The sequence below is a fragment of the Vicia villosa genome, linkage group LG1, assembly GCF_029867415.1.
Source record: "Vicia villosa cultivar HV-30 ecotype Madison, WI linkage group LG1, Vvil1.0, whole genome shotgun sequence".
In the NCBI taxonomy this organism is placed as follows: domain Eukaryota; kingdom Viridiplantae; phylum Streptophyta; class Magnoliopsida; order Fabales; family Fabaceae; genus Vicia; species Vicia villosa.
The window spans coordinates 244,731,878-244,745,496 of NC_081180.1; the positions used below are offsets into that span (position 1 = coordinate 244,731,878).

Here is a 13,619-nt window from a genome sequence, read left to right on the forward strand (position 1 = left end):
ATTATTCATTTATAATTGAATCATTCATTTTAAATTTACATATTTTTAAATATATTTTATACAATATTAAATAAATTTATATGATATTAGGCTGTAGTTTATGAGTCACTATTAACATAATACATATTTTTATTTATTTTATCAAATGTTAAAATTCTTTTTATTCTCTTTCTGTCTCATGGATCAATTTTTTTTGCTTAATTATTTAATAATTAAATAATTTATTTTAAATTTATTTGTATAATGTATTTTTTTAATTTTAAAAACATAATACACTACCTCATTCTCTTTCTCTTTATAAAGTACAATTTAAATTGAAAAGATAATATAGTTGATATTTATGATTATTATTCATTTATAATTGAATCATTCATTTTAAATTTACATGTTTTTAAATATATTTGATACAATATTAAATAAATTTACATGATATTATGTTGTAGTTTACAAGTCACTATCAACATAATATATATTTTATTTATTTTTTCAAATGTTAAAATTATTTTTATTCTCTTTCTGTCTCATGGATCAATTTTTTTCTTTGTATAATTATGTAATTCATTTTAGATTTATTTGTATAATATATTTTTTTTAATTTTAATAACATAAAAAATATATTTATCTCACGGGTCACTAACAAGACAATATTTATTTTAATTTAATCAATCATTATTTTAATTCAAGAGACAATCTTTATTTTTATATATTAATTTTTTCTCCATCTCATAATTATATTTTTTCTTCTTCGTATATGATTATTTAATATAATTAAATCTATATGATTACTGTTCATTTTAAAATAAATAAATCATTTCAAATTTTGCATTTATATTTAAAATTTTACATTTGTATTTGATTCTATCTAAGTGATATTACATTAAGACTCATTCATGTGTTATCACATTAACAAATATTTTGTTGTTATTTTTCTTATTTCAGGATTATTATTTGAAGATTCTAAATCACTACATACTTTTTTAGTTATTTACACAATATCATAATTAAATTACCCATCTTCAAAATATATGTTGTTAGAATTGCAAAACATTGTGAAATTGACTATGAAAATCTTATTAATAAAACTCTTTTCTAATGGTAAATTTCCAATATACAATTTGGTCAAACTTTTTTACTTAACATTTTTTCGTATCATTCAAAAAATACTACACCATAAATAATGCACCCGTGCAACAGCACGGGTCTCTGACTAGTAAGAATATTATGATAATGTAGTATTTTTGAAAATGAGTATTCTAAAGATGAGAACATTCTGTTAAAAATCATTCTTAAGTCCATAATGTGAAAGCGTTGTTATTTCTATGTCCATGGTGTTCATCACAATGTATATTACGTGTTAAACAAGTCAAATTACGAGGTAAATTGACATAACAAGAAATTTCTTGTCAAAACTTCAAAAGCAATGTTTGTCACACGTGAACATTCACGTGAGTCAAGAAAAGTTCATGACATATATCATCAAATAGAGAAGGTTCTTTAAATAGTACAGTGAAAATATCACAATTCAACTTCAACCATTGCAAAGATCAAATCAACATAGCATTAAAGAATAACTTGTATATATATTGCAATAACAATCAATGGGAAAACCACTACTTGCAAACCATTTCACATAGCAAATAACGTCCTGCTTTTACTGCAAACAAATTGCAAATCTGCATAATTGCTAAAGACAATACCTAACTAACGAAAGAAAGAAAAAAGGTCATCATATTCATATACAGAAAGCCGATTCTCAAAAATGTGAAAGATCACCTCTCCTATTATTGTTACTGGAGCTTTTTAATAATGCCAAACTTATATGAGAACAAAAGGTGAACTTGTGTTAACCAAGCCTTGACCGACATTCAAGACCATCTTAGTCAGAAAACATTAGGTTCGTGCATTCCAGCTCTGGAAGGCAGAACTCCAAATCCCAAATGTTACAAACTAATCAAATGAATAACACACCTTGAATTAAACTACTTGACCAGTGAGCATGTTTAGCTATAGCCTATGTATCAAGCGTGGGATAAAAACCTGAGGCGGATTGTTTTCCATTTCCGTTGGAATCTGCATTAGCATAAAATGGAGATTGAAGTTCCCCAGAATGAGAAGACCTTTTTGATTTATGGTGCTTAGGAGAAGCTCCATAATAATCTCCAATATTACTTGATGAATACATCGATGACGTTGGTAGTCCATGAATTTTGGGCAAACCATTTGTATCAGGTAAACTGTATCCTCTTTCAACTGTTTCAGCTTCCATGGGCAGCTCCTCCAAGTCCTATGAGGATAACATACAGTCATCAGAGAGTAGCTATACTTTGTTTCCACTACCAGTTTGTTCAGGTTATAAGTGGAGCGCACCGAGTGAAAACCAAATATAATGCATACATATTAAATTCACAGTTAACAACAGGGAGATCATGAGCACCAAAGAGCAAATATTTGCACAATGTCAGAGCAAACAATTTAAAAATGGGATAAACAGACACCACGTAAAATAATTAGTTAAAGGAATATGACTATATCCACCTTAAATGCTTGCTGATAAGCTCGGAGAAGTTCTCTACAACGCTTTCTTTTCAAGGCTACCTCATCAGGTTCTTGCAACATCTCTTCAAACAGGTTATCTCTGGTTTGAGTGTAACATAAAAAGTATAATCAGCAAGAAACATTGAAGAAACTACATCAGAATGAATTAACAAGCCATAACCATCATATTTTACCTGTATAGCTTTTTAATGAATACATTGTGTAGCTCTCTCTTGGTGTTGTTTACCTGATATGAATCAGTAAAAGACAGTCATAAGGATTTACAGAATGCATATAAATTCAAGCATTCTCAACCATTCCGAAATAAATAACACAAAGCATACAGAAAAATATTTTGAAATTTAATAAAAGCACAACATCCCTCCCCCTGCCCGTCCACACAAAAAAAAAAAAACGAGGGTTTTTGAAATTTAAGTAAGGAAGAGAAAATAACATGGGTCAAATGGTGGGTTAATTAGAAGATGAGGGTTTCTGAAGAGGGTTATTTTGACTACATGAGTATGAGAGGAGACATAGATCTTCATCCAAGGAGCCATGATGGACTATGGGCATTTAGACTCTCAATCAGTGTCATCAGAACCAGACTGGAAGGTTCAAACTAGTCGAACCAGGAACCGGCATGTATGCCGGTTGGTTCACTCGTGGTTTGTTCCAACTCTGTGAGAACTGGATCGAACTCAGTTGGTTCAACCGGTTCTTCTTTTATTAGTCATCCAGTCAACTGACTGAACCAAGGCCCAAAGGTCTCAACCAATCCGGATTTTAAAATATTATTCTTGATACATGATACTATTTTCAGCCTTGCTATTCCTGTTCAATCGGGTCTGTTGCTACAAGAGTTCCCTATTAAACTATGCGTTCCATGACTTCCTTCTCTTTTGCTATCCTAACAGTCAACAATAGGGTACATGTATTTAAAATTAAGGCAGGATAATAGAAATTGCAACTACTCATTGTATTATACAATACAAATGAATAGAGCTCCTGCATATTATCAGCACAAACACTACTGGATTTAAACTTATTGAGACACTCGTGGTTTGTTCCAACTCTGTGAGAACTGGATCGAACTCAGTTGGTTCAACCGGTTCTTCTTTTATTAGTCATCCAGTCAACTGACTGAACCAAGGCCCAAAGGTCTCAACCAATCCGGATTTTAAAATATTATTCTTGATACATGATACTATTTTCAGCCTTGCTATTCCTGTTCAATCGGGTCTGTTGCTACAAGAGTTCCCTATTAAACTATGCGTTCCATGACTTCCTTCTCTTTTGCTATCCTAACAGTCAACAATAGGGTACATGTATTTAAAATTAAGGCAGGATAATAGAAATTGCAACTACTCATTGTATTATACAATACAAATGAATAGAGCTCCTGCATATTATCAGCACAAACACTACTGGATTTAAACTTATTGAGACACTCCGCTAAGCTACATTGCTGCTATGACCGCTATTTAACAATATTGCATCAAATTAAGAAAAAATGGAGAAAATCTTGTGTAGACTAAAACATTTAAGTATTGATATACGACCATCTATCCTCCTTAATTATGAACTTTTGTGCCGCATAATTATTTCACATTTAAATTGACAACTTGTCAGGTATTGATTGGTTTGGTCTTCACAACTTGTGTAGACACAAGAATTTCTCAAGAAATACAGAAAACAATAGTATATTTTCTGTATGCTATGCTATACCAAAATAGAACAATGGAAATTACAGTATGATACAAATTACTTGAGATATATAATTGCAGTCATTAGTAATTCTGCAAGATTTAAAAGAAGAATATTAAGTACCAAGAAGTGCATAATTGCTTTGGGGATGAGATCCTCAATGTTTTTCCTGACAATGTCATAGTACGATTTCAAAAGCAACTTTGTGACTGTAATTTCAACAGTTTCCGTCTCTGAATTAGTATCGGAAGGCCTCAAGATAGGAGGTGGCTACAAAAACAATGTGTATATGAAAATATATACCTTTGAAACATGACATATATATGATGATAAATGTGCCACAAGATATAAACCTCAGTCAAATGGATCATAGAAAATGATTGTTCCATGCTATGAAATGGTTCAGCTTGTTGTTTACTAGCAGCACTCTCCTTCACAGACTTATCACCACCTCCACCAAAAATGGATGAGATACCCCAACTTGATCCACCACCAATGTTTCCTGAAAAAATATCAAGCATTTAAAAATTTGAAAATTTTAATAAAACAATAATTATATTTGTTGAAGCATAAACATAAGATCAATAATATCAAATAAATACTAAAACGAATGCAATGAAGTGAAACATTAAATAGAAGAAATAAATTACCAGAAGCTGCAACTTTTTCGGCGTCTGATACAGTACGGACAGCCTGTTTTTATTGATACCATAATAGAAGAGGTAAGAATAACATGCCAGTTTAGTAGCCCTTACATTGATTCCCACGAATGAAGATTTGAATAAAATTTTAAGTTGATTAAACAGTATATAGTTACACACCGAATCAGCAACTCCATTAGCTTGTCTAGCAAGAATAGCCCGTGACTTCACACTTCTTTCAGAGGCTGGTCCCTTATCAGATTCCAAAGCATCCTATTTGAGATCAATATAAAAATTTAAAAACAAAAGATAGGCAAGCATTAATTAGTTTTGACATCTCAAAACATAGGACATATTTGGAATTAGAGCCTAGGTATACCTTTGGTCTAGAAACTGATAAGGCAGCCCTAGAAGATTTGGTCTGTTGCACTGCAAATTCTAATGCCTTACTTCCACCAATAAAATTTGGGTGTGAAGTATTTATGTAGTCCATCTGCAGAATTGAGTAATTCAAACTTTAATTAAAGAAGTATGGAGATGGAAAAGAAAATTCAATCTAATAAACTGACCATCACAATCGACACCAAGAAAAACCTTTGACCAAATGACCAGGTTGGAGAGTGGCAAAATGCCAAAACAAACGGTTAGATTAGGAAGTAAAAAATATTTCAGGTTTGTTAAAATTTCTGATCGCCGTGTGTATCACTAAAATCCCTATGTTCCACTCAGAGTTATTAATCCCGGCCGCTATCCCGGCGCTCCGTAGCGGAGCAGCACCCTGCCGCGCGATATGAAGGGTGCGGAGCAGGAGATGAGAAAGCGGCCGCTTCAGCCGCTATACCGGGTCCCGAGTCGTGGAAAATTCCCGGGCGGAGCGGCTCCGGTTCTTTTTTACCTTTTTTTTACATTTTTCTGGGCAAAATTAACAAAACACCCCTGTGCAAGAGAGAGGTTGAAGAAGAAGTGAAATTTGATTCGTAGAGAGAGTGAGAGTGAGTGAGAGTGAGAGGTTGAAGAAGAAGTGAATTAAGGTTTCCCAAGATATGATTCATAGACTGAGAATGAGAGAGAGACGCAAAGCGAGAGAGAGGTTGAAGAAGAAGTGAATTAGGGTTGATTGGTTGAAGAAGTGAGATCTGCGCCGCCGTGGAGTTAGAGATAATTAGGTTAACATACTGTATATGTTTTTGACGGGTAGTGGTAGTGTACTAACTAAGTATCAATCTTATTATATATTTATTCAAAAAAATCATATCTTATATTATTTCCTATTTTTTATAACTAATTTTGTATCTATCTATTATCTTAAGAAAATATATAAACAAATTATATATTTTTCGAGTCTATTTATTAAATATTTAACTTATTTATTAAAATTAAATTTAATTTGAATCTTTATGTTTTGAATCTTAATTAAGCATTATTCTTTGTTTCACATTATATTTTATAAATATTTTATGAGTGGTTTATAGATTATTATATAATTATTAGTATACAAAAATTTATCCCGCTATCCGGGATGCCGCTATTCCCACTATTCCCATTCCCGGAGGTTGGCCGCTCCGCTCCGCTATCCGGGATTAACAACTCTGGTTCCATTCCCAAACCATCTAATGATAAACTATTATTACCACGATGACTGTAGCAGAAGGTAGCTAAAAGGACATATTTGGAAAACCCAATAAGCTCTGATAAATGGAGATAATGTATGACATAAGTTTATAAAGAGTGACACCTCTCACCTAACAAGTCAATTTTGTAAGGGTGAATTTAGTCCAATTATACGTTAATGCCTAAACAATTTAAGAGCATACCTCCATCTCCATTATGTGAGCAATCATGTTCTCTGATGGTTCAAGGCCTTCCCGTAAAAAGTTTCCTATAACTTCATCCATGCGCTTCCTTAAGAAAGGGAACCGCTGCAGTTCAGTCACCATACAGCGATGGCTCATCTGAAGATATGGAAATTTTGTTAGGAACATAGTTGGTAGGTGAGAAAGTAGAAATGGAAAACATTACAGCTATGCCCCTACCTTAATTAATTCATCATATATAAATCTCGCACACTGAAGACTTGGATCCAATAGACGAGAGATTTGCCTTCGCACAAGGACTTCAAATGGTACCTATTGCAAATAGAGAAACATGTTCAAGAATAGGAGTTAACTTTACATGTTTATGAACTTAAATCCACAGCTTAGAAAAGTATTTACAAATATTAACTGAAAAATTTTCCAAGTTAAAATTTCTATTTAAAAAAGAGTAGTGAAACTCACTTCTGGTACAAACAATGCTGATCTTGGCCCAGTTGCGTTTTGTATGGCAGTACGAATATCATCATCAGTCAAGCCTTCACATGGATCTACCTCCTTCAAGATAGTGTCAAGTTACACAACATGTCTCAAAGTAGCTAAATCAGAAGAAAAAGAACAGAAGCAACACAGCTCCTAGGCTGTATGGCATTGACTACTCTTTTTGCCTATGGCCTAAAATTCCACAATATATAAAAGTTGGCAGGTTAGACATCCACTTAGTATAACAAAAGAAATCAGTGATTTCCATCCTTGAAATGCAATTAAGGGATGTTTGGATTTTTATTAAACAGATAAAATTTGACAGGTTAGACATCCACTTGGTATAACAAAAACAATAAGCTGGTTGATTGTTTCTAATCAGATACAAACGGGCTACTCTGTAAATAATAGTTGTCTTTTCTATCTTTACTTTAAGTATGACATAAGAATATGTAAAAGTATTACAATACTGTTATATCATACATAAATACAGAAATATATACCTCTAAACTCCTGACAAAGATGGATTGAAAAATATAATGAATTCGTGCCCCGCCGGATAACTCGGATGTAGACATCTCCTCATTCTTTCCCTCAATCATGGAGGAGAATGCTATTTTTAGAAAGAAAGAACATGGGAGATAGCGAAACGAAAAATATGAGTTCACAAATGGAAAAGCAGAATAAGAAAATAAACCAGATTGTAGGGATAGGTACCTTCACAATATTTTGAAAGAATGTTCAGGAGAAGAGCGCCCTGACCAGCCTATTGAGAATTAACGATTAAAAAATATAGATAAAATGAGGCAAAAATATGTAATATGATATTTAATTAAATAAGGAGAATGATTATCCAGTAAATTAAACTAATAATTAGTTAACAGGTCCTTAGGGACATATGCAAGACAGATCCGGTATTAACACATGCCTTAGACTCTGTGATTTCTCCATAGCTCGCATGCTCCTTTGCAACAGTAACTAGGTTAGTGCTTATATGTGCTCTCAGCCCAGGTAGCACAGCTTTGATATGTTGTGCTAGAATCTGCAAAGTGATGGACAGGCAATTATACATGGCATGCATCAGTCCAAAAACCACAAACTTAACTGAATTCATAATGGTTTACTCTTCTTAAAAATTGCATGAATTTAGATCTTTTTACTGTGTATTTCCAAGAATGATTTTAACATTTTTTCCTCTCCCTTCATGATTCTATGATACAAATTATTGAAAGCAAAAATACTAAGGATTTAATTCATATTTGCCTTGACGGTGTAAAGATAAGACTTTTTACACGGTCTGTTAATCATAACCGTTCGATCATTAAAAAAATTTAATTTTCATCATAACCAACTTAAAAGACATACAAATGATGGGTTGAGATGGGTTCTCATCATTTAAAAAGTTTTACACTGACATTGTATGCTTGTTAATCTCAAAGTAGAGCAAATAAAAAATCAGTATTAAAAGTGAAGCAACTAATCTATTTCCTTGAATTGAAAGCTCACTTCTAACGTTAAGAATATACCTAAATAATACTACAAAGGAGGAAGCTTTTGAATGTTTTATATTGAGGAAAAATCAAGATATTAGTCTCAAATATATAAGGCGGAAATGAGAAGAGAAAGGGGTACTTTGCTATGTATGGATAAAGGAACGCTGAAAATCCTAATTAATTCCAGCATTTTAAACAGTAAAATATATTTAAAGACTATTTTAAATGAAATAAAGGCTCTACCTGGTTTAACTTCTTTGCTAGTTGAGGTATACCACAACTATCCGCTAGACCGTTGTATACCTATGAAGAACAAATAGATAAACATCTGTATAGAGTATATAATAAGTAAAAGGCTTGAATGCAACTATGCTAAGGAATTTCCTTACAGGACGGCTGCGGAAAAATTTCTCTTCAGCAACAAGAGCATCTTTTATACTCCGGTTCATTTGAATATCCTAATTTTACAAAACAAGAGAAACCATATTTCAGTATAACATATTGATCAGCACGCTATTCAAGCAATTCGCATATGCATCTTTGTTTGCAAAGTGTCCTTCCATATAAGAAAAAAAAAATCTAACAGAATATATGTGATAATTAGTCAAACAACACCTTCGCAACAGTATGATAATATCATTACCTCCTGACTACGATTTACAACGCCAACATAGCCAAGTCGGAGGGGAATAACTTTTCCTTGTAACAGATTTCGGGCATCAGTACCTCTGTCCATGATATCCAACTTCATAGCAAAAAAAATGTGTCTAACACTGTCAGAATGACTCAACAGCATATAACAAAATCCACAAAGATACACATACTATAATGTTAGAAGAGTATACTGAACCTTTGTGATTACACCGATCGTTCTATTACCTGCATCATTTATAAGACCATTTAAAACAAATTAAATAGATGCAAAAGAATACTGAAAACTTTTAATATATGGAAGCAAAAGCATACCCTCGGGATCAGCCACTCCTGCCATCTGAAGAGCATCTGAATTAGCCAAGTCTGAATTTGCCGGTGTGACAGCTAGAATAAGACAGGAGGGCTCTTTGATATATGACATGATCATTGTTCTGATCCGGGCTTCAATATCAGAAGGCTGATCGCCAACAGGAACCTTTGTAATACCTGGGAGATCTACAAGTGTCATGTCCAAAACATTTGGTGACACAATCTTCAAACGAATCTGCCTGTCTGAGACGCCCTTGTTTTCTCCCGCTTCCCTATCAGTTTCAGCCTATAAAAAGATAATAATGATATATGAGTCAACATTGAGATATAAAGGATCAAACAAGTACAGTCAGAACATCATTATCAAGAGTATAATATAATCACATGATATGTAAATGCAAATAAGAAAATCTGAAACTCAACTACTTTCCAAGATACAAAAAATTAAATTGATTTTAAACGGATTATGAATCTTTAACAAAGTCAATAACTACCGGTGACTATTGTAGTAATGTTGATGGTACCCTGAAAGCTGCAGTGACAAATGAGAAAACAGTATACCTCAAAGCTTATTCAACTATTTCTATTCTATTCAATTGTACTACAATTCACTAATGTCGGAAGATAGAATCTCTAAACCACCAATTTGTTTCACTCTACGTTTGACCATTGACTGCCATGCATGCATATAATGAACTTCAAATATATGGATATGGCCTTCGAGGATCACTAGTGGATTGCACCTGAGTTCATCTTGCTGTCTCACGAATGAATGGGGAAAATAAGAAGCTTTCTTCTCTAGATAGTATAACACAAGCAAACAGTAGAAGCGCTACAAACGCGTGATTACTATCTTCATTTCAAAATCCTCAAAATCGAAATTCTACCCACAACACAAGCAACACTCCAAAAGTACACCGAGTTTGAATCTCCACCTCTCTCCAATCAAACCGTTACATTTCATAAACCTAACCAGGGTTCCACTTTCTCCACCGATCCAATCATGGTGGATGACACTGTCACATCTCCTCTTCCATCATCATCCGCTCCCGTTCCTCCTCCATCATCATCCGCTCCCGTTCCTCTTGGTTCCGCCATGATCTTGATGGTAAACCGACTTCAAGACATTTTCTCCCGCATCGGAAGCCAATCCGCTATTAACCTACCTCTAGTGGCAGTTCTCGATAGTCAGAGTAGCGGCAAGTCTAGCATTCTCGAAGCTATCTCCGGCCGTGACTTTCTTCCACGTGGTAACCAAATATGTACCCGACGACCTCTTGTTCTTCATCTCGTTCGGAGTTTTGAACTGTCAGATGAATACGGCGAGTTCCTCCATTTGCTAGGGAAGAGGTTTTATGATTTCTCTGATATTCGTCGGGAAGAGGTTTTATGATCTAACTGCTAACTGTTGATTGAATTATTCTCTTTTCTTTAGCTTTCGGTTATTTGGGGCGTTGGTGTCTCTTGCTGACCTCTTAAGTCTAAACTAACCTAGTGTGTGTAAACCCTCTTAATCATTAGCTTGCTATCACAAACCTGTATAAAACAAGCAGGTAGGTAAGGTTTTAAACTAGATGATCAGCAACTACCCACCATCCTAACATGCACGTAACTTTGACTGAATAAATAATCTAAAGAATTAATCTTCTCCGAGGTTATGAATTAAATGACCACTGCCTACTCATCCATCAAGATAAGTAAGAAAACATCATAAATATATGTCATGTGAAGGCATTTGAGGAGGGGCACGTCGGGTAGGCAATACTATTCAAGGTAAGAAACTACTTCAAGTAGGCTAAAATACCTAAGAATTCAAATATCCACTTCATAGATAGACCTCATTCACTGAATCGTCTCATGCTTTTTTCCTATTCCTACCGCTAGATAGATTACAGGTTGAAAACATAAAAAATTATCACAGATCACATATATGGAAAATATGAGATTGACACTGAAAACAGAAAATACCTAAATTGTTAATAGTTTCATAAATTTGCCCAATGTGTTACATGTTCTTTCTAAAACAAGATGTCATGTGTTAAAGAAAAATATTCATGTATTTACTAGTTCGAGCATTTACTATTTCATTAAAAAAAACGGTGTTAACTCACCAGTTCTCGAGGAAAAGGAGTCATGGTAATCCAGAGTTTGGCCGGAAGGTAAGTTAAGTCTAACCAATAATAGTTTCACCCAGAATCCGAACTCGGGTTCTTTGAACTTAAGTGGAACTCATTAACCACTTGAATACAATAACTTGGTTTTACTACTTCTTAAACTACTCCATCAAAGTTTTCATAACTATATAATTTTGGAATTTAAATATATACAGATTGTCTCCTATGTAATTTCAAATAATTTGCCTCTTATTATTTTAACTTTTCTGCTAAATTTTTTTTAAATAACCCTGAAATGCACCAAATACTTGCTGATTACAAATCCTAAACTAGAAGAGAAATAATACAGTAAGCAACATTAAAGATTGTACAGTTCCATTTACAGTTCCATATATAGCTAGCAACCATTAAGTGAGCAAAAGCAATCACGAAACAGAAAATAAATAGATGATGCAAAATGCGAAAGTATTACCTGAATCTCCCTACGAATATCCGAGAAATCATAAAACGTCTTCCCGGACAAATGGAGAAACTCGCCGTATTCATCTGCCGGTTCAGAACTCCGAACGAGCTGAAGAACAAGAGGTCTACGAGTACAGATTTCGTTACCCCTCGGAAGGAAGTCACGGCCGACGAGAGCTTCAAGAACGCTAGACTTGCCGCTACTCTGACTTCCGACAACCGCGACTTGAGGTAGGTTGATAGCCGATTGGCTTCCGACGCGGGAGAAAATGTCTTGAAGTCGGTTAACCAAAGAGATCACGCCGGAACCGAGGGGGACGGGGGAGGAGGATGAGGGAGGATGAGGAGGAGATGTGACGGTGTCGTCCACCATGATTGATTGGATCGGTGGAGAAAGTGGAACCCTAGTTAGGGTTTTGGAATGTAACGGTTTGATTGGAGAGGTGGAGATTCGAAATCGGTGTGTACTGTGCGTCTTTTTTTAGTGTTGCGTTGCGTTGCGGTGTGTGGAGAATTTTGATTTTGATGATTTTGGTGATTTTGAAATGGAGATTGTAATCACGCGTTTGAAACGCTTCTACTGTTTGCTTGGTGTTAGTAACGGAAGGAAAATAGAGTGCAGAAGGGGTAAGTAAGGGTAACTCATGTCATGCTGTGGCATTTTACTTCAGCTTAGCCAACACGTTTTTTAAGTGAATCTATATAGAATTTAATTGATTTTTTACATTGTAAAATTATTTTGTGAAAAGAAATTATTTTGTAAAAAGAAATTGTAAAAAATTGATGATGCATCATACAATAGAAAAAATGAGTATTTTAGCAAATTTGCCACTTGGCACTCTCTCATGCTTTCTTCTATTTATATTTTTACTATAAGAAAGTTTCTTATATTATTTTTTATTATTTTATTAATTATGTACTTTTAATATAATAACTTTAATTGTAATTTTATGTCTCTAATAATTACATGACCGCTAATTAATACAGTCTAAAACCTATTCAAACATTCATCCATCGGTAAAAAATCGGTTCCTTGAAGCATCACCTTCTGTTTTGCCCGATAATGATGTTGTTGGTTTTGTTTGTTTCACATTGTTAGGGATGACTGTGAGCTACTCGGTATGGTGTTGAAATTTGTGGTGTTGTTCGTGAGGTTTTGTCGGCGAAGCTGTGGGTAGCGGTCGTTTTGTCAGTTTTCTCCTGGTTCGTGAATCCTTTCTCTCATATTTTTATTTAATCTATTTTTATCAAATTAGGGTTTTGTTTTTTCTCCAGATCCGGTTCCAGTTTGAAGAAGAAAAATGTTGTTGTTGAGTTTTGTTCTTGAAGAAGACCGCGTGTTGTTCTTCACCTTATTCCAGATCCAGTGGAACTTATATTGCTGCACTAATTTTGCTCCCACAATAATTTATT

The 13,619-nt window shown here is 34.0% G+C and overlaps 1 protein-coding gene across 1 annotated transcript; it reads right to left on the bottom strand.

The window, feature by feature from the left end:
* Positions 1 to 1,513: 1,513 nt before the first annotated feature.
* On the bottom strand, positions 1,514 to 12,825 carry LOC131645067 (dynamin-related protein 3A-like). The gene is made up of 20 exons (XM_058915723.1): positions 12,217 to 12,825; positions 9,634 to 9,916; positions 9,518 to 9,546; positions 9,311 to 9,412; positions 9,057 to 9,125; positions 8,911 to 8,970; positions 8,103 to 8,216; positions 7,892 to 7,940; positions 7,678 to 7,787; positions 7,157 to 7,249; positions 6,914 to 7,006; positions 6,695 to 6,832; positions 5,260 to 5,373; positions 5,061 to 5,153; positions 4,890 to 4,932; positions 4,593 to 4,741; positions 4,363 to 4,509; positions 2,730 to 2,782; positions 2,536 to 2,635; positions 1,514 to 2,284 (listed from the first exon to the last, which is right to left on the bottom strand). Exons 1-20 carry the CDS (start codon positions 12,577 to 12,579, stop codon positions 2,012 to 2,014), a joined length of 2,475 nt encoding a protein of 824 aa, XP_058771706.1. The 5' UTR covers positions 12,580 to 12,825; the 3' UTR covers positions 1,514 to 2,011.
* Positions 12,826 to 13,619: the final 794 nt, after the last annotated feature.

Excerpts from the sequence above, each read along its gene's own strand:
- LOC131645067 (XM_058915723.1), bottom strand. The coding sequence starts at position 12,579 with ATGGTGGACGACACCGTCACATCTCCTCCTCATCCTCCCTCATCCTCC. Across the intron at positions 8,217-8,910 it reads TAGCAAAGAAGTTAAACCAG|ATTCTAGCACAACATATCAA; the intron begins GTAGAGCCTTTA and ends ATCACTTTGCAG. Across the intron at positions 2,285-2,535 it reads CTTATCAGCAAGCATTTAAG|GACTTGGAGGAGCTGCCCAT; the intron begins GTGGATATAGTC and ends TTATCCTCATAG.